Raw genomic sequence first — 22,835 nt, forward strand, 5'->3', positions numbered from 1 at the left:
TTTCGCTCAAACTTCTCAAGGGGCTGTGGATTTACCCGATGTTCACGTAATATAAGTTACAAAAACGAAAACTGTCGCATTCTCCTGTGAGATTTGATGAAAGTGCAAAATGTGACCACTTTAAACTTCAACGGCCATTATTTCAATGTTCATTTTGACGATTTAGGTACACGATAACTCAATAAATACAGCATCTATAGGTAAGCAAATATGATCATCGTAAAAAGCATGATCGACTCAAGAAACGGTTTTCTCATTTTTTTATATTTTGGTCTATTTCCGATTTTGGGCATCATTTTGTGCAAATAGACGTTTTTGAATTTTAAAAAGTTCATTTTGATGCCTTATATGGTCAATATCTAAAAAAATAAGGCCAATATCAAAAAAATAAAAAAACAGTTTTTGGAATGGAGCCTCAAGATTGAGCTAAAAACAAAATAAAATATTTTGGAAAGAGTGTTTTTTGTTATGATGTACCTAACAAATATTGCCAAAAACTCATTTTTTGTGATTTTCTTCAAAATTGTTGTTTTTACCCCAAATCTGTATTTATATTAAGATTTATTGATGTCTTGCCTTCATAAAAATGTATACTTTTATATGTTTTATGCGAATAATTACAAAGTTATTGCACTTTTACTACATGCATGTCTGAGAGTACACATAGCCACCTTAAATCGTAAATCTCAATAAAATTCTTCATCTTGATCACTGTGAAACCTCCTTGAGAGATGAAAGGTGGTATATTCTTGTCAAAAAGCTCATCCCATAGATAAAAACAAAGTAAAAAAAGTTGATCCTTCATGTAATTATTTTATGTAAGCTAATCCTAACCCTAACTCTAACCCTAATTTCATGTAAATTAACAGTCACAAACCACTTGCATTTTTAGAGCATTTGTTATCCAAAATATTGAATTTAAATTAACCTTTTTTTCCCCTTAAAATGAAATAAGCATATTAAGGATATTTAAGGTAGGTCCGGCTATGCCAATCAAACAATTTTTTTGTGCCTAAACTACATTACAACTCATGTAATCAAAACCTGACATTTAAGTAAAAACCACATCCCCTGAGTGAAATATGAGGTCAGCAGTTTTGTATTAGACATTTGTAATCATGTGCAAATTTTAACAATTTTGTGAACTTGTCAGATTACAGAAAGGTAATGGGTGTGTACTTTGTAGAGATTTGGTTGTACATGTATTCAAAAAATAGAATGATTGTCTTTTTTTCAAATCAGAATAATTCTTTTACTAGTACTACTTTAACAAGGTCATTCCAAGTACCGTATTTCTTCGAATAAACACCCCTGGGGGGCGTTGCATTTTCCAAAAGCACAACAATTCCCATTGAAATCATTAGGTTAGCTTAAAAGTCACGCTAAAATGATGAACTATGAACTAGAAACACTGACTTTTCGTTCACTTCTGGGGGGGGCGACTATTCGAGGAAATACGGTGTGTATCATCAAGTCAGTACTCTTATATCAAGTGAGATTTCCAAAGCTAACAGAGTAACAGTAAAATGTATACATTTTGAAATAACATTTCATACATATGCATGTTTATATCTGTACATATTGCATTTAAAATATTGGTTGTAAATTTGTGTAAGACTGTTATGTGTACATATACATTATCGTACTAAATCAATAAGCCTCATCAGAAACATCTCGGTGCATAATGTTTCAATTACATGAATAACTTATGAGAAAAAATATAATGCCAAGTCAAATGTGCGAAACATTTCAGTGTGTTGTGTGAACTATAGCCATCGAGTCTTACGCTCATAATCACAAAAATCAAGTGCACTTTCTACTGATTCACAAAAAGTAGCTTGATTTATACATGATACATGATTATTGTGAATGATTAAAGTTTACATTTAAAGTTATTTGTTATCAGAAAGGTTTGTGTGATTTGCTCCAACCAGGACATCCTATTTTTTAGGAGTACACCACAGAAAACGTTTAGGGTTGATTAATATCCCAATTTTCCTATGGGATTTTCTAAACTTTCAAATTGGTTGGGGTGGAACATGCCCCCATGCTCCTATCCCACTGTATGTAAATATTGAAAATAATAGTGATATTATTCAAAGAGGTAAAACCAAAAGCTTTTCAGTATATTGATCAAACCATGCTTTGATACTTCATTTATCAATGACTATGTCTATAAATGTCTATAAAATCACAAGCTTCTTGTAACACATCAAAATCCGGACGTGGTATACTGTGTCTCGTCTCAAATTGAGAGTAATGCCAATGTGTTTATGCGGTTGCGTCACCAGCGTATTGACAAACCGCCCTTATATGTGTGTGTATACGCCCGTGGGATTAGGTTAGCGCGCTGGATTTGAATCTGCCACTATAAAAGCCAACATGACTCTCAACTTGAGACAAGACACAGTATAGTTCTTTAACATTTACCAAAGGAACTATATTTGTAACATTTTATCATGTAAAAAGACAAAGTTTTTAGGAGCAGTTTGGCAAAAAAGTAGCCTATAATTAATAAGCATGCTGCCCTCTGTTGGTGCAATTTTGTTCCAGCAAAATAATTTGTCGCTGTTCTGTCAAAACCTCATAACTCCAATAGCTGCTATGTGCTAAATATGTACAATATAATATATCATATTGTACATATTTAACTCCTAGCAGCTATTGGAGGTACAATACAATCTGTTTTATGTACAATATGATATATTGTATTGTACATATTTAACACCTAGCAGCTATTAGAGTTACGAGGTTTTGACAGAACAACGACAAATTATATTATGTATACAGACCAAAATACATACCAAAAAGAGATGTTTTAATTTTAAAAGCGCATTATCAGGTTTAGACTTATTTTGTAATTAGTACATATTTTACACTGGGATTGGATTGTGTTAAGTTTTGTATGCTTCTCTTTTGTATTGGACAATTATGTGAACATAATAACGTGGTATTATCGATAATAAGAATATCAAAAAGCAAGATGAAATGTGTGTTGTCTTTTATTGCTACAATGTACAGGGTGTATCAAAATGATTGGTACCCATCAGATTTGTTGTCTGATGAAATGCCAGCGCTGTCCCAAATACACCATTAGAATCCTCTTGAAATTGCTACAATGTTTTACTGCGTTTTGATGTAGCCATACTCACTGGATATTGATGGGTACCAATCATTTTGATACATCCTGTACATTAGAATGTCGCATATTCCACCAAAGTAGCAAACTTAAATCTGGAAGAAAGGACCTTGTAAAACTTACGCATAATCAGTTTAGTTACTCTCCTCTCAGTGTATTTGCCACTGGTACAGTGGTCAATTAAGGAAGGCCAATATTTTCCTAGTCGATAGCAAATAGGTGAGACTATCTGTGATCAAAATTGGACTGAAAAATCGGGAGAAAGATTGGTGCAAATTTACGATAACAAGTCAACAACACCCAATTTAATGATGATTTATGAACTTTATGATTATTTATTGGTTAGTGTTACTATTGGTAAAACAATGATTAATGTTTTTACCACATTTTCGCAGTTTATATGTTAGTATTTGGTGCGGATATCTGGTGCTTTTAATATGATTTTTTAACAAAAGTATAGTTGTGTTAGTTAACTTTTGGTTTTCAATAGTCATAGTTGCGACTACCAGTAGTAGTTGTGACTAACGACTACAACTATTGGCCACTTAGTCGCCCAAGCCTAATTGGGACACAAAAGTGTCAAGAGACAGTTCCGTGTTGAAGCTACCATGGAGGACCTCGGAATATGATCAATGTGATATCACAATAGGGCTGTGCATTGCTTCGTATCTCTTTAGTTATATTTGTCCCAGGTATACCCAGGGGTATACCTGGGTAAAATTAAACGTTTTTTGCTGTATCTTAACGACCTCCCCAACAACAGAAAAAAGGAAGTTGGCAACAAATTGCTAATTTGCTGGTCTTGTTCAATAGTTGTTGAACCTATGCCCATTAAAGGCTGTTATTGCCATGACAAAAACTCTTTTAATTACTAGACATGATGAACCTGTTTCAAAATCTAAAGCAGGGATGCAATTCTTCCTTGGATTAGAGGAATTCCTTGTTTTTCTTTTTTGAGTTTTTCTTCCCTGTACAAAAGTATAGGAGATTCTTTGATTTTCCTCTTTTTAGTTGCTTTTCCTATTTTTCCGATTTAATGCTGCAAATACTGAATTTCGCACTGATGTCACTGAATTTAAGAAGGTAAAAGTGCTATAGCTGTCATTTCTATGCTTTAGGAGCACAGCCAACCAAAACATTTGAAGACACATTTTTACGGCAAATAAGTTTCATCCAATAAAATGACACAAAACAATATTTTATCAGAAATTGTTCTATTTTATTATAACTTGTTAAAATCAAGGAACAAATAATAATAATGATATATAATTATTAAATAGTTCATAATTTACAGTTGAAATACTTTAGTTACTTTATACAATATATACATCAAGATTTGGTAAAATATTGTAGTTACGTGTGGAAATTGGATTTTGAACATTATCTTCCATAGAATATTAATATACAATATCTTTCAGTAGCAAAGCAAAGTCGACAAAGATCCTGGACAACGATAAATCACTTAAAACTGCTTTCTTGCATAAAAAGCAATACGTGCATGATCATCTTATTTTTACTCTTTTCAAAACATCTTTAAGTCATAAATGGATCTACAAAATGCATGAAATGCCGTACATTTACAAAAATATAACGATGCAGTAAACACCTGCCAAATCATGTTTATAATTATTAAAAAAGTCAAGAAATTCTACAAGAAAATTGGGGTAATTAGGGACACAATAAATCAAATAAAGTTAATAGAGGCCGTCAGCGTGATCGTCATATGCCGCCATCTTGTGGGTACGCCATGATGGTCGCTTCGATCTCCATGCGTGAACAGCACTAATCACCGCGTTGATGCGTGATAACAGCTGCGTGGCAAGCTGCGCCCTGCGAGTAGTGTCCGACGTATGGACACGCAGATCATTTGTACCCACAAGATGGCGAAAGGCTAACGGCCTCTAAATTGTGTTGTTTTTGTTTGTTTCCTGGGGGGTTCTCAACTTTGGTTTGGGTGGGGATGTGCGGCCGAGATTCCAAAAAACTACCAGACTTTAAACCAAATTTGACACAAAAAAAAGACCAAAAATTATACCAATTCTTTAATCTTTTTTGCAAATTTGCTCAAAAATGATGAAAAATTGGCACTTTTCCAAGAAAATTGTGAAAAAAACCCTTACTTAAACAAAATTTTCATGAAATTTAGGGCTGAAAATGCGCCCTGAGTCTGTACTTAATGGCTGAAAATGCACTCCGAATCTGCTGCACATCCCTGTATGCTCATTTCCACTGAGAAAGTTTGTTTGCAGGATATTAAATATAGAAGTACATGAACAACAATGCTGGCAAGATGTATCTTCAAAAATATAACTACAAGATATTTCAAATTCAAAGTATAGACCTCTGGAAAAGGCAACCGTTACTACTACCGTAGTTTCACAGCATACCCTCACTTACGATAATTGGGCATACCGATCATCAGACGGATCATTTGTCATGATTTCCACTCTACAGAAATGCATATACATGTATATGCATTCTGTGGTGTCAAAATCATGACAAACCTAGCCATTCCAGCACAGCCTCTATACATGTCCATTGAACAGTTCATTATTCTAATGGATCAAAATTCAAGTACAAATTGTAAGAGACTAATACTCATTGTATGTATTAAAGTTTCTACAAAGACAGGTTATATATTTCATCAAATCAAGTTAATTGGAAATAATTGTTGATGTCCATATAAATTTTGAATTGTGTAAAAAATTCATATAATGTTGAAGAATATGTAAATCGGCTATTCCTGTTGAAATCCATACACCCCCTGGAAGAAATGACCTTTATCTTCCACGTGGGGGGGGGGTAGATTTCAAATGGAGTCAGCCATTCAGATAATCCCATTTGAAATTCACAGTACACTCCCTGTGTTGGAGATTAAGGTCATGTCTTCCATAGGGGGTGTATGGATTTCAACAGGAATAGCCAAATGGTTCAACCTATTAAAGATATATAGTTGATTCCTGCTACAAAATGTCAATTCTTGCTCTATAAAAACCATAATAAACTTCAATTCCAAAATATCTACAAACTACAGTAGATTGTATCAATCTTGTGTCTTATAGAAAACAATATACACAGAGAAACTGACCAGGTAATAATATTATATGAAGAAGGGGAGTAAAGAAAATTTGGCTGAAGTAGCATAGGCTTAGGAACCATGGGAGCTTGGGGGCTCAGCCGCTTCAATAAATTTAGTGCGGGGGCTTGAATACCTTTCAGCCGCCCCCATAATTCCAGGTAAAGTAAAAAATGTCTGCATAAACCAGGAAAAATTTGTGTTTTTGATGTATTTTTTGCAGAATTTTCCCAGAGGGTAACCCCCTCAGGTACCCCCACCACAATGTGGGTCATCAACATTTGTTCATTTTGCCAGCCCCCTCCCCCCATGTTGAAAATCTTCCTAAGCCATGAGTAGGATATGAACTGGTGACCTCTGGTTAGCGTGAGCAGTGATCTACCATCTGAGTTACTCAGCTTATGATGGACAGCAATCTTTGTTTGGGCGATGGTCAGAGCCAAGAATATAATATCATGGTTTTATGGCTTTGACCAGCGCATAAACAAAGATCAGATGATGCAAACTAAAGGTCACCTGTTCTAATCCTGTTCCCCTTCTTCTTCAGTCTTATGTTTTGACATAATTATATAAGTTTACAAAATAATGTAGTTTGGTATTGATGAAACCAACCCAGTGGGTACTCAGTACAAATGACCACACAGGGATGTGCTGCAAACATGGGTAGTGTTTACGGCCTTTTGGAATATCAATGACCCCTTTTCCTAGGTCAATTTTGGTATATGGATGGGTCCTTTTTCAAAATGTTCATTTTTCAGAAAATAGCTCAATTTTGCCTCAATGTAACCAACATTTTGGAAATATCCCTAAAATTGTGGGAAAAAGTTGTAAAAACTAAGACAATTTATGTTAAATTTGGCTAAAAATTTTGACTTTTGTTATATCCATGGGTCCAAATTTCTTGACAAATTGGTATATTGATGGGTCCACTTTCAAATTCTCAGGGGTAAATCCCTACCCGAACCAAACTTGAGTACCCCCTGGGGAAACCAATACATGGGTACAAACTGCTCAAACAAAATAATAAATACATTTGTCATTATCTACAAAATATCTACAAAATAGATTTTATGGGAAATAAAATAACATTTCCAATATATTTATGACATGGGTTGTTTCAATACTGTTTTTATATTGCATAGCAATGCTTTAATTTCATTTCTTGCTCCCATTGGGCTATCGCTATTCTATTTAAAATCCACCCTCCCCCTGTGGAAGATGTTGGAAATATCTTTCACAGGGGGAGTATGAATTTCAAATGGAATGAGCACATTATTAAGCAGCTCCATTTAAATCTCATACATCCTCTGAGAAAGATTCAACCTGAATCTTCAACTGAGGGAGGGTGAGTTTCAAATAGAACTGCCAATATATTTGTTGCATTTGAAATTCATACTCCCCGTGTGGTAGATATTTCCAAAATCTTCCACAGGGGGGAGGGTGGATTTTACATGGAATAATTCATTGTCGAGTCAGACATTTAATTGTCATGCCAGCTTGATGAATCAAATGTATGAAAAATCATGAATGAATGAATGAATGAAAATACCTTTTGAACAAATTCATTCATTAAATATGTGTGAAATGTGTATTTAAAAATAAAAGCTTTGACAAAGTTTTTATAGATCTTATATATTTAAGCCATGCATACTAGATTTTCACTCTATTGCTTGTATGTTGTTAGTAAATAAAACTGAAACTGAAAAACTGAGTACAGTGACAACTTGTTAACACAAAATCTGTTAACACAAAATTGCAGATAACACAAAATGTTTTTTCAAGTCCCAAGCATATACATTTATACATAAAAGACCTGATAACACAAAATCCTATTAACACAAACAGGTTGTGGCCGCATTGCATTCTCTAAATTCAGTAAATTTTCATCGTCAACCGTGTAATTGAATGGGATTATTCAAATAGGCCTATGTTGATAAATAATATAAATACAAGCTAAAACCGTTGGGGTTCGATAATGAACCCCACAAAACTAACTGAGTATATTGGAAAATGCCATACGGCCGGGCGGTTTCACAAGTTGCCGGCTCGATCATGTCATCCGCCGCCTGATATGAACACAAACTAAAATCCGAGTCTTGACAATAAATAAATTGTGTGCCACTGTATATGGCAAACATCATAACCTGTTCATAACTAAAAGAATGATCAAAAATTTCAAAACTGAGTAATGCCTAGGGGAGATGTGCTCATTTCAATATTTATAAGTCATCATTGCGAAGTACTCATATGTGACATGATCAAGGGGAATTAGTCACATGTCGACCCTGGTCAAAAATGAGTTTTACATATGTTTATAAAGAGGACATTTAGAGCTTTCAGAAACTGAAAACCCCATGTTGATACGATTTTTCTGTGCGAAGTTACATCAATTTATCAATCGCAGAAAACAATATAAAACAAAAGAATTTAAACACTTTCTTTGCCAATATCTCAAAATCAATATTAGCGACATCCGACTCATTTCCCTTGATCGCGTCACATATAATCTACTATACAAAACTCCATGGAGCACTTGTTTTCTATTTCAGTTAAAGCACTAATGTACGATTTCTGTCAAATTTTAATTTGGTTATTCTTTGCCAAATATTATAAAATATTATTAGTAACATCTGTCAGGAAAGTTTTCTGGTCATTTTTTTAAATGTGACCAGAATGTACTTAAAAGTACTAATTAGGCAAAATGAAAGAAAACCACTATCTTAGCTGCTTAAAGGCCCATTCAGTGATTTGCTCATCCGGACGATCGTAAAAATCATCAAAATTCAGATTTTGGTACCTTTGTAATTGGCATAGATGTGCTAACATAGCCTGCTAGTGGTTCGGTCGAAAGCCGTGTATTTTAGACAAAATAAAGCATTTAGATGATTCTGGACTTTTGATACTGACAGTACAAAAAGTCCGACTCGAGATCGAAAGAAGGTCACTCTCCACGTACCAACACGCGTAGCGTATTGTTTCTACTACTTATTACATCAGTAGCTACTATTTTAAACAAAATACACAATTTTAACTGTTTTTCATATTTGAATTGACCGTTAGTTTGCCTCGGTGACCTTTAATTGCTTATTTTGTTTTCTACTACAAAAATTAAGCGTCTGTTTTAAATCAATTTAGACTCTACTTCCCCGTGTTAGAAACACTGGACTAGGAAGGTTTTCCAGTCGATTGGTGGCGCACTGTACGAAAATCTCGATTTTCTCGAGTCGATCTGAGTTGAAGTAGAAAACCTTTCTAAAACTTCTGTTTTTTGACTAATTTGTCGATGTTTTCAGGGGAAAAGTGGTTTAATGAAATTCTGTAGACTTATTCTTTATTTCTAAGCAACTCTGACAAATTTCCATTTTTTTAATGTTCCTGTGAAATCACTGAAAGGGCCTTTAACTGTGGTGTTCTGTAGGTTTAAAGTCATACTAATTACGACTTTAATTCAAACTTGCTCTGTTGTCCTAAAAACACAATGAATTTGCCTGAATCCAATTCAGGTGTAAGTTGGGATATGTGTAAACATTATATACCGGTATACCAAAAAATCAGGGTTGAAAAAAATTGACCCAACTCATTTAAAAGATCATACATTATGGCTTTAAAACTGCCCATTCCTTTGTAATATTCCATCCTATGTTAAACATACGCAATAAAGAACAGATAACATACAATTTTTAGAAACATCAAGTCCTTATTAAAACATGTTTGGTGACTTCCTATAAAAAAAATCTTTCATTGGAGGGAGGGGGTCAAAAAGTCTTCACACTTATATTTCAGTGCTAGACAGTAAATATCGAATTGATTAATTCGAATTAAACAATTCATCGAGTGGCCATGGGCAGCGCCATTAGACGTGTTACAAGACTACCAAGTGACAGGTGATGGACCGTACCCACACAATTGAATAGGCACTTTTTTGATAATTTTCATCAAGGTTACTCAAAACTTACCTAGCTAATTTATTATACATCAGGGGTCTCTGCCTTTTTAATATGTTATGAAAAACTTAATTTTAAAAATATCTACCAACGGAAATAAAAATCCATCGACGGATAGTCTTGTTATGCTCTCACAAACTTAGAAATCTGAAAAATCCAAAATTTGGTCTAAAACATGCCCAAGGTTACTGCTGTCCCATTCAAAAGTACAGGAAGACCACCTACAGCATTGAGGTCAACTTTCTAGACTTCCTGTCTACTGGCAGAAATGGCTACTACCCAGTGCTAACATCAATGAATTGTTTAATTCGAATTAATCAATTCGATATTATAGATTGCTAGAGGGAGGGATGGAGACAGTCATTACCAGCCATCTAAAAAGCATAATGCAAAAAGTCGTAAAAAATCATCCAAATTCAATATTTTGCTCCTTTGTTAGCAGCATAGATGTGCTAACACAGCCTGCTAGTTGTTACTGCTGTGTACTAAAGACAAAATAGGACATTTTGCATGCAACCGTAATATCTCTACTCGCGTAGAGAAATCATGAACAATGTATGGGGCTTCAACTTTGTCAATACTGTTGTTTTCTGTCAAAATTTTCATTAAAAAAAAACCTAATGACAATTTTAATGACTTATCCTTCACTTTTAAGCAATTTATATAAAATTTTAATTTGTTTACACTTTCACTGGACTGGGTCACTGAATATGCATAACACAATGCATCATCAATATTGCTAGATAAAACTGGCAAGCAGTGTTGGTCATTATACGTTAAAGGAAATCTGTATCATAAACTAATCAATGGCTATATAGTTGCAGTAATAATAAAAACGACAAACAGTAAAAGTCCCAAGCTTATACGTCCAAATAAAGGAGAAATTCTTAATTCCTTACGACAATCAGCGATCAGTTTGTAATCCATGGTGGCGCCATATTGATACCCGATGTATTTTATTACGCTGTAACGGTACCCGATTTTGAAACCAGCGAAATGCGTGCCACCAGCCTCGTCCCTCGTGAACTTTGGTGACACGGCGAATACTACCAAAGTTCAGATTCAACATTCGTTCAAAAGAAAGCGTGAGAATTTTTACCCATAAAACTACAGAAGAACATAAAAAAATGTATTTTAAGTAATATTTATGATCAACAATGTCTTTTGAGAATGAAAAGTAAAAACAGCACTAAAAACCAAAATTACGCTGTGGGGTCATAATGCCATAGCAACACACGCCAAGAGCGGGTCTGTGTGAAAGGTTACACTACCGCTTGTGGCAGAAAGGATTCGCAAGCAGCTATCATGGCGGCTTCCATGAATCGCAGAAACGAAGGATTAAAAATGTTTTTTCTTTGTTAGGAATATTCCGAAATTCATATAGACCGTCTGGTATGTTTAATTTAGGGGTATACAACTATATTAGCCATTGATTAGTTTATGGTACAGATTTCCTTTAAGGTCCACGTACATTAAAGCCTATCAAATATTGCAGTGTTTTATGAAAGATACTGTCAACTTGTTCTCTTTTGGCTGAGAGCATTTTTCTGTCATGATCTGCTTTCTTTCTTATTCTGTCAATTTCATAATGAGTCATCATGGCCAATGCTTTGAGTTCATTTTGACTAAAGTTGGTCACTAGAACCATGGGCACAAATGTCACATGATCAATCTCCGGTCAAAGTTCATTACCAGTCAATGGCCAAAAACATGTTTTTCACTAAAGATGCTATTCCTTCCACAAACTGCATACCACGATGACGTCACACACACACATGCATCAGCTATAGCTAGTGTGTTTAAGTTGAACACAGAATTAGGGTCAAAGGTCATTAACGCGGCTGTGTACTCTAGCCATTGTTTCTTTCTCAAAATTGAGTTTTTATGATATGTTTGTACCTTGTTATGTTTTTTATAAATACAAGGAATGAAAATTGTAAACTCCAACTGCAATATTTTAAGGATTTTATTTCACTATTCCACTCGTGTTTGAAATTGAAAAGGAAAGAAAATCTTTGTTGTACCAGCAAGGTACACACGCCAAGAATAACTCATCGCGTATGCGTGTCGCGCAATTTGTTAACGACAAATACGCTGACGACATACGCCGACGCTTATCTGCATGCGCGGCGCATCTTATGGAAACACCACGGAAGCACTGATTTCACAAAAACCTAGTGGTCAAATGGCTCCGTTTTAGCTGATAAAATGTGGGTTTTTTCAAGTTCTTCCCCCGATTTAAATATCAAGTTATGAATGGATTTCGCTCAACTTCTCAAGGGGCTGTGGATTTACCCGATGTTCACGTAATATAAGTTTCAAAAACGAAAACTGTCGCATTCTCCTGTGAGATTCGATGAAAGTGCAAAATGTGACCACTTTAAACTTCAACGCCATTATTTCAATGTTCATTTTCTCGGTAAAATGACGATTTAGGTACACGATAACTCAATAAATACAGCATCTATAGGTAAGCAAATATGATCCTCGTAAAAAGCATGATCGACTCAAGAAACGGTTTTCTCATTTTTTTATATTTTGGTCTATTTCCGATTTTGGGCACCATTTTGTGCAAATAGGCGTTTTTGAATTTTAAAAAGTTCATTTTGATGCCTTATATGGTCAATATCTCAAAAAATAAGGCCAATAACAAAAAAATAAAAAAAACGTTTTTGGAATGGAGCCTCAAGATTGAGCTAAAAACAAAATAAAATATTTTGGAAAGAGTGTTTGATTGTTATGATGTACCGATCAAATATTGCCACAAACTCACTTTTTGTGATTTTCTTCAAAATTGTTGTTTTTACCCCAAATCTGTATTAATATTAAGATTTATTGATGTCTTGCCTTCATAAAAATGTATACTTTTATATGTTTTGCGCGAATAATTACAAAGTTATTGCACTTTTACTACATGCATGTCTGAGAGTACACAGCCACCTTAAGTGGTTACTTCCTTTCTGAGTGAAAATCTTGTTAGTACCGAGTGTTTATGTGATACTTAGATTTGAGGTCAAAGGTCATTAAGGGATCACTGCCAGTCCAAGGTCAAATACCTTCAAAAATGTTATCTCCCACAAATGACATAGTAGTGTGACACTACTTGTATTGTGGGATCAAAGGTCGTTAAGGGTCATTTCCGGTCCAAGGTTAAATACCTTCACAGATTTTTATCTCCCACATATAACATAGCAAAGCGTCACTACTTGCACATATGTATTAATATTACCCAGTATTTATGGGATATGTAAACATTTGGGATGAAAGGTAACTTAGGGGTCAATTCCGGGGTATAACCAAATACCATAAAAATGCTGCTGCTTAATTACATAGTACAATGACAAATCACTTGGTCATTTAAGTCCATTGGCTGGTGTCACAGATGACCAACTCAAGGTCAAAGGTCATACAAAGGTCACTATGGCTGAATATATGATTTTCACTAAAAATGTTACTCATTCCACAAATTGCAATTGTATAGAACAATGATGTCACTTGTGCATGTACATCGACTATACCCATTGTCTACATGGTGTTTTGGGGTCAAAGGTCATCAATAGATTATTTCCAGTATGTAACCATATGCCTTCAAAATACTGCTGCTTTGGCAATTTACATATTACACTGATGTCACTTGCACATACACATCAGCTATATCTAGTGTTTATATGTTGCAAATATAATAGGGGTTCAAAGGTCATTTAGAGGTCATCAGGCCCGTAGCCTTTTTTCCCCAGATTGGCATATGGTGGCGCCCATACCTCCTGGCTACAGCTTTGTTTGAGATCATAATAAGCCTTATGGGATATAAAGCTGGTCTTCTTGGCTATGGCCGGCTAAGAGTTTGTGTGTGCAATTAGCTCTAGATTCAATATTACTTGTAATAATTGGTTTAAAACATCATATTTGTCTAATACTGTCACATTGGGTCACATAGTTTGTGTAGTGATTTGATTTAGTGTCAAAATGTCTGGTCATAGTTTAAATTGATTTTCAAAATCTTATCACACAAGGAAAACAAAAGAAAAATTCACAGATAGTCCAGTCAGGTAGTCGTTTGAAAAGGTCTGAAGTGCATATTCCAGGATTTTGGACTTAGTAGTAGTACTAAGTCCACCACAGAGTAGTACTAAACAAATGTATTGCATAAGTCTGCCCTACTATAGAAGCAGTACCAATCAAAAGTATTGTATTTACAAGTCTGTCCTATTAACTATAGAAGCAGTGCCAATAGTCTGCCCTACTATAGAAATAGTACCAATGAAAAGTATTGTGTAAGTCTGTCCTACTATAGACATGGCAGTACCAATCAGAAGTATTGCATTTATAAGTCTGTCCTACTATAAAAGAAGTACCAATAGTCTGTCCTACTCTAGAAGCAGTACCATTCAAAAGTATTGTATAAGTCTGTCATACTCTAGCAGTCCCAATCAAAAGTATTGAATATGTCTGCCATACAATAGAGGCAATACCAATCTAAAGTATTTTACAAGTCTGTCCTACTATAGAAGCAGTGTCAATAGTCTGTCCTACTATTGAAGCAGTGCCACTAGCCTGTCCTACTATCGAAGCAGTACCAATCAAAAGCATTGTATAAGTTTGTCATAATCTAAAAGCAGTCCCAATCAAAGTACTTTATTATAAGTCTGTCATACTCTAGAAGCAGTACCAATCAAAATCATTGTATAAGTCTGTCACATTTCTAAAAGTAGTCCCAATTAAAAGTATTGTATAAGTCTGTCCTACAGCAATACCAATCAAAGGTATTGCATATGTCTGCCATACTCTAGAAGCAATACCAATTAAAGATATTGTGTAGGTATGCCCTGCTATAGAAGCAGTACCAATCAAAAGTATTGTATATGTTTGTCATAATTTAATAGCAGTACCAATCAAAAGTATACTGTTCAGTAGAGGTAGAACCAATCAGATGTATTGTATAAGTCTGTCATACTCTAGAAGCATTACCAAATAAAAAATATTGCATAAGTCTGTCCTACTATAGAAGCAGTTGTACAAGTCTGTACGTCTTACACTAGAAACAGTACCAATCTAAAGTATTGTATAAGTCTGTCCTACTATATTAGAAGCAATACCAATCACAAATTATTGTATAAGTCTTGTCTTACTATAGAGGCAGTACCAATCAAAAGTATTGTATGAGACTGCCATGCTCAGAAGCAGTACCAATCGAAGGTATACTGTAGAAGCAGTATTGTGTAAGTCTGTCATACTCCAATAAAAGGTATAGTATGTCTGCCATACTTTAGAAGCAATACCAATCTAAAGTATTGGAGAAGTTTGTCATAATCTAAAAGTAGTGTCAATAAAAAGCACTGTTTAAGTCGGTCATACTCTAGAAGCAGTACCAATCAAAATTATTGTATAAGTCTGTCCAATCAAAAATATACTATAGAAGCAGTACTAATCGGAAGTATTATATAAGTCTGTTATACTCTAGAAGCAAAAGTATTGTATAAGTCTGTCCTACTATAACAGCAGTACCAATCAAAAGTAGTGTACAAGTCTGTCTTACTCTAGAAGCAGTACCAATCAAAAGTATTATATAAGTCTGTTTTACTTTTAACTATAGAAAGAATACCAATCAAAAGTATTGTATACTCTAGAAGCAGTACCAATCAAAATTATCATGTAAATCTGTCCTACTATAGGAGCAATACTAATCAAAAGTATACTATAGAAGCAGTACCAATCAAAAGTATTGTATAAGTCTGTCATACTCTAGAAGTAGTACCAATCATCAAAGTATTGTTTAAGTCTGTAATACTCTAGAAGCAGTGCCAATCAAAAGTATTGTATAAGTCTGTCCTACTATAAAAGCAGTACCAATCAAAAGTATTGTTTAAGTCTGTCATACCCTAGAAGCAGTACCAATCAAAAGTATTTAATAAGTTTATCATACTCTAGAAGCAGTACCAGTCAAAAGTATTGTTTAAGTTTGTCATACTCTAGAAGCAATGCCAATCAAAAGTATTGTATAAGTCTGTCCTACTATAAAAGCAGTACCAATCAAAAGTATTGTTTAAGTCTGTCATACCCTAGAAGCAGTACCAATCAAAAGTATTTAATAAGTTTATCATACTCTAGAAGCAGTACCAGTCAAAAGTATTGTATAAGTCTGTCATACTCTAGAAGCAGTACCAGTCAAAAGTATTGTATAAGTATGTCCTACTATAGAATCAATACCAATCAAAAGTATTGTGTAAAGTCTGTCCTACTATAAAAGCAGTACCAATCAAAATTATTTTATAAGTCTGTCCTACTATAAAAGCAGTACCACAAAATTATTGTGTAAAGTCTGTCCTATAAAAGCAGTACCAATCAAAAGTATTTAATAAGTTTATCATACTCGAGAAGCAGTACCAGTCAAAAGTATTGTATAAGTCTGTCATACTCTAGAAGCAGTACCAAACAAAAGTATGGTACAGTGGAAACTTGTTAATGCGAGAACGCTTAATACGAGAAACAGCTTACTACGAACAGAAACATGTGGTCCCGATTTTCCCCTAAAATATTCAAAATAAACTGTTGAATATGAGGTAAATAACACGGAATCCGCATAATACGAGCAGTTACTGTCAGTTCCAGCCTTTGTTTTCTATTATTTTTATAATGGATAAAACAAGCTAATTTCTCAAGGTGAATTTACATGTTGAAATGCATGTAATTAATTTCCCAGATTCATGTAAAATGTCTTATTTTGTCTTTAATACACAGCTTTTGGCTTAACCACTAGCAGGGTATTATAACACATCTATAACAGTAACCAAGGTGCCAAAATCTGAATTTCGATAATTTTCATATGTCCTCTGGATGAGCAAAATATCACTGAATATGCCTTTAATATTAAATTTGGTCAGAAATTTTGATACATATTTTGGTCAACGTAACTATATCTTTCAATTTGGTCAAAATAGAAGATATACATGAAAACTGTACATGTCGATAATGAAGATGAAAGACGAACATTGTTAAGATGATACCTGAATGATTACTGTAAAAGTGGTTATTTTTGTGTGTGTAATTTTTCATGTTTCGCCGATTCTAAACCAGTTCACTTGTTTTAAAATTTTGAATCTTCTTACATAGACCTATACATAAAAAGATCATATTCACGTGGGTTTTTTTTTCGCGGCAGGTGCATTGAGCGCGAAAAGCGCCAAAATTAATGTACCACGAAAATATCCACTTTTACAGTTGATTGACAGTAATAGAATCTAAGGAGAGATCTGTTGAAATAGTCAACCTATAAATCACTGAAAAATGGAGTGAATAAAAATCGTAACTGTCAGATACATTCATATTAAATGTCTAATTTATGAGATTATTATTCCTTATTAGTACATTGTGTATCTGAAAATATTACAATTGAAAGAAAAAAATTTGAAAAATATATGAACATTCTTTGTTAACCCAACTCATATATCAGACGGAAGCAGAATACTTAATCTACATATTGACTTTTATGATTTTATCCCATCTCATTTAAAAGGGCATTTCGTGATCCACAGCATCATCCCCACACTTTTCTCTAAAAAAGTTGAGATTTTTATACCACTGGAAACCTCTGGCTACATAATGTTTATGTACCAAAAATTTCTTTCAGATTAATTTGTTTAGCAAAAATATCATCAAATTTGAATTTTGTTCTGGTATACCAGAACGAAATTACAACAGTGGCCTATGGATTAGTGTAATACACATAATCATGCATAACTTGCAAATGCAAAATCAGAAATTTCAGGAATAAGCTTTTTTTGCGGATATCTACTGCAAAATGTCATAAAAAGAGGTTGATAGGATCACAAAATCCTCCTTTTTAACTCTCTCCATGTGGGTGTGAATGCAAAGTTTCAAACAAAAAATTAAATTAAAAAACAAATGAAAAAATTTCAGAATTTTCATAACTATATTTGGAATCAACATGTAAAATGCGTAAGAATGAGTACAAACAAGCCTAGTATTGGTTCTGTGGTTCTTGAGATAGCACTTGATATTCTGAGAAAATATGTCAAAACTTATACATCCAAAGATAATGATGATTTACATGAAGAAAAAAATCTTAGTTCACTTCTCCTACATACCCAAGCGTGCTGTGATGAATACCTCTATGGCTCAATGTAGATATTGACTGTCACTTTAAAACAAAAGCTCTGAATCACATAGAAAAAAAAATCCTGACACTGCCGACATCATGCTATGTCACCACTACAGCCGACATCATGTAAACACTGCCACAGCCGACATCATGTAAACACCGCCACAGCCGACATCATGTACACACCACCACAGCCAACATCACGTAAACACAGCAACAACTGACATCATGCTACACACCGCCAAAGCCGACATCATGTACACATCGCCATAGCCGATATCATGCTACGTGACACCGCCCCATAAATACATATTTGATATCACTTTCCTTCCAATTTCAACAAATTATTTAAAACTGAAACATGTTTTGATTCACCCTGTACAATCTATTTCCTGAAGGTGCTACACTATGGACCACATTAGCCTCATCCCAGTGGCACAGTTCAATAACCTCGATTAAACAATCATAGTGCAAAATTTGACCTCAAGTTGCAGACTATGAGTTTTTGTATCCAAATTTTCAAAGGTCATTCAATGAATATACAAATATATTGAGGTTAAAAAACTGTGCCCTGATAGATGAGCATGTTATGGATCCTAGTGTTAGTATTATCAAGCCCAGGTTATACTAGTCAGTTTACTCAGTCTACTACAATTGCCCCTAATTACTTGGGACGGGCGGTGGTGGGTTGAGCGCTTTGGCCTGGGAACCCTCCTTCTCCAGCTGCAGATACCGTCATGACATCAAAAGGATTTTTCTGCTTCTCCATCTACTTTGTTAACTTTGATCTATGACCCACAGCCCATGTTACAAGTTTAGTAGGAAATAGATCATTCTGTTTTTCAACTTTGACCTATGACCTGTATATGATTCATTTTTACTACCCATGCTTGAGCCTGTGTTTTCATTCCTTTCGTCTTTCCATTCTTTGCTGAAATCTTCAAGATTCTTCTGCATATGTTCCTGAGACATACCAATATAAGACCCGGTGCTATGACGATTCTTTCCTCCAGGTTCTAATTTGACCTTCTTATCACGTCTTTTGACCACCGCAGGTTGATGCGCGGCGGTGCTCTTCTTCCTCTCTGTTGAAAACTGCGCCATTATCGGTGACGGTGGAATTGGAGTTTGAGGATGTTTTGAAGTCTGCAGAAAACGAGGAAGGCCATATTTCTGCAGATGTTGTTCATAACTTGGTGGTCGTGGCAACAGAGGTGCTGGTGGTTGCGTAACATTGTTTCTTTTTGATGGTGTATTTGGAGGAGGTCTATAGGTACCATAGAGTAGCACTGCAGGATCACACCTCTTCGCTGGTTCATATACTCTTCCTGCTTGGGAGATATTCGAGACACTTTGAGATCTTTCATAACTAGTCGCACATTTTACGCTTTCATACCGTGGTGGTTCCGTGTATTTTGGAATACGGTTTGAAATTGCTAGATGTGGTGAACTTCTTGACAGATGTGAGGACGAGTCCATATTATGTCCCCGTAGATTCCGTTGATAAAATTTCTCAACTATTGAAGGGGTACTGTTACTGTCCCTACTGATATCGGCAAGAGATCGCTCACACGGTCCAATTGTGGCACATTTCTGTTTCTTCAGACAGCTTCTATGCGAACCCGCATCTTTGACCTGTGGTTTGATTACTGCCACTCTTGAAGGATCAACTTCTGCAAATCTCACATTTCTTGCACCGTTTCTGCTGCCATTTCTTTGCCATCGAAAGTCGCTATTGCTCTGTGAGTGGTAATCTAAATAGTCTTTCCTGAGGTTTGGTTTTGATGCTTCTGTGATACCATTTGGTCTCCTTTTCCCTGTCAGCAAATCAGAGTCAGTCTCCCCATTCATCATGAGACAAAGATTATGCAGCATGTCATCAATAGGACTAGCGTTGCCATTGTGAGGTTCCTTCATATCTCCGTTGGGTTCAGACTTTGAGTTCAATACGTTGTCATCATCTGGATTGCTCTGATGCAATCTCAATGGGGCAACAACTTGCACTGACCCATTTACAGACCATTGACTTTCTGTGCCATTTTCTTTCAAAATCTCGCATCTGTCGTTCGACTCCAGCATATCATTTTCATTGATGATTAACTTCTGTTCCAATCCCAACACATCTTCTTGAATACTTTTGGCAGAAGTAGGTTTCTGTGCAAATTGATCTAAATCTCTCTGAAGAGCTTTCTTAGGATCCTGCTCAGGCTCTTTTGACTGATACCATCGCCACATCAGGTCATTCTTGAAGGTGTCGTATTCATCTGCAGAGAACACATCTTCAAATTGCAACAAAGCCAATCTTTTCTCGTCCGGTGTGTTCTTGTTGACTTCTACGACAGTACTGGCACTTGATGTTGAAGAGTCACTGCTAATAGACGCAGTATCGCTGGATTCGAAATCGTCACCGGACAGTCTCTGGGAAACTTTCCGTAGAACATCTTCTGGACCCTGACAGGTGTGCAGACAATTTCTCACATCCTTATTGTCTTTGCTTCTTGCATCATTGATTAGAATAATATCACCATTGTTATTGTTATCATTATACATCGATATCCGATTCTGACAAGGTGAGTTTTGCTGCTGCATATTGATCCTATTCTTGCGAGAGCATCCACACTTATCCTTACCTCATGTTTCTTCCTGTAGCGACGTCCATGCTACCAATGCTTGAACAGCTACATGGCGTTGCAGGTGCTTTGTTAGTAGACATCTGATATGGTGGACTGCTCACACCATTCATACCACACTGATTATTCCTGTTGACAGAATCTGGTATTTCAACAGACTCCTGTGAACCTTCGGTGAAAGAATCGGTTGAATTGAATGATCCTAGCATCTGTTCGATATTAGGACTTTCACTTCTCTCCCAACCATTGCAGAGTGACGACACGTCACTAGACGTTGTCGAAAGTGTGTCACCATCTGAAGTATCACTCTCATATTCTGTTCCGCTGATATCACTGATAGCATCATCCAAAGTCTGTGATGTAACATCTTTGCAGATGTCGCTCAAAGTCACATCAACTTGGCTCAGTAGTGGTGAAGCAGCACCACCGATGTTTTCATTTCGGTTGCTTTCCAGGTTCATAGACAAGATATCGTTGACAGTAAAAGTGTCACTGATTTGGTCACTCTGTATGGTACACTGACTATGCAAAGATGCTACATCTGCATCCTTAATAGCCTCGTCAAACTTATCTAAAAGCGTATCAAATTCTCTACAGAGAGAACTACTAATAGACATAGTGCTGCCCACAGGAGAATGTTGAGTAGGTTCAGTACTGGAGCAGGATTCCGTCTTTCCAAGTGGGTTCTTGTTGAATGCTTCGCAAGTGTCATTGTACACAATGCCAGATCTTTTCATCTGCGGTATTTCTAGTAACTCTTCTTGTGTTTTTGTTATTAAGTGTGGAATAGTTTGAAGATAGGAATTGTTTGTCTGTACGCTTCTAGCACAAGATGGTGGATCATCATAATTGGGCACAAACACATCATCTGATTCGGTCAGCATATATTCAAAGTCATCTTCAAGATCAAGTGTGGAATCAAGACTCTTGAAACTGGCATCTTCTGCAGTGCTGTCTTCAACCCAGTCTTCTTCCTCTCCAGAGGATGGGAAAACTGGTTCCTCGACAGAGGGTGGGAAAACAGGTTTGTCTTTAGAGGTTGCAGAAACCAGTTCGTCTCCAGAGGATGCGAAAACCGGTTCTTCTCCAGAGGATGTAAAAACCAGTTCTTCTCCAGAGGGTGGGAAAACAGGTTCCTCTCCAGCGGGTTGCAAAACGGGTTGCTGCTGAGGAAGTGAGATAGATTTGATGATATCTGGGAATGACTCATTATTACCATCAACTTTGCTCTCCAGGTGACGAGTAACAAATTCACACCCCTCTTGATGAGTACTACAATTGCATACACATTTGGATTCATTCTGCGTTACTTCCACAATATCAAGACCATTCTCTAAGCTTTCTTTATTGGAATGTGAGTACGGTCTAATAATGACTTCTTCTCCTTCCCACTCATCTTCTTCTTCAAACCCATCAACTCCAAGCTGCTGATTGAATCCATGACACTGTTCCACCAGATCCCAGTTGTAGTTGCCGGTTAACAGGTAGCCACCTTCCTCTGACCATACACTCACTGTACCTTCCCTGATTGCAGTCAGAAGACTTGAAGATGATAGTCCAGAGGTGAAGAGATTATAGAGATATTTGACATGAATGCTTGTGCTTCCATCAGCTTCTAATTCAGTGGGTACATCACTTGTAATGATTCTCTTCAGAAGAGAGTCAAGACACACAGGAGTGACTGTTTGACGAAGCTTCACACAATCTGAAAATCAAAAGAGAAAAATATACTTATTTGAGTTTCAAAATGAAATCAAATGATTGCATTAAATTTATTCTATCAAGTAGTGAATGACAGTATACTAACAATTCCTATTATTTGTTAATTATTAAAGCCATAATGTACGATTTGAATGAAATTTTAATTTACTTATTCTTTCTTCAAAATGCTGAAATAATATAAGTAATACCTGTCAGGAAGGGTTTT

General features: G+C 35.6%; 2 protein-coding genes across 2 annotated transcripts in view; one reads left to right on the top strand and one right to left on the bottom strand.

Annotated features, from left to right (window-relative positions):
- Positions 1-22,835, top strand: part of LOC140160676 (uncharacterized) — a 64,715-nt gene that overhangs the window by 13,533 nt on the left and 28,347 nt on the right. The window lies entirely within an intron of this gene.
- LOC140159989 (uncharacterized) overlaps positions 17,114-22,835 on the bottom strand; it is a 102,257-nt gene continuing 96,535 nt past the window's right edge. Inside the window, 2 exon segments of the mRNA XM_072183256.1 lie at positions 17,114-20,909; positions 20,911-22,613. Coding sequence (XP_072039357.1) covers positions 19,086-20,909; positions 20,911-22,613 — 3,527 coding nt within the window. The 3' untranslated portion in view covers positions 17,114-19,085.

Source organism: Amphiura filiformis, chromosome 9 (genome assembly GCF_039555335.1).
Source record: "Amphiura filiformis chromosome 9, Afil_fr2py, whole genome shotgun sequence".
In the NCBI taxonomy this organism is placed as follows: domain Eukaryota; kingdom Metazoa; phylum Echinodermata; class Ophiuroidea; order Amphilepidida; family Amphiuridae; genus Amphiura; species Amphiura filiformis.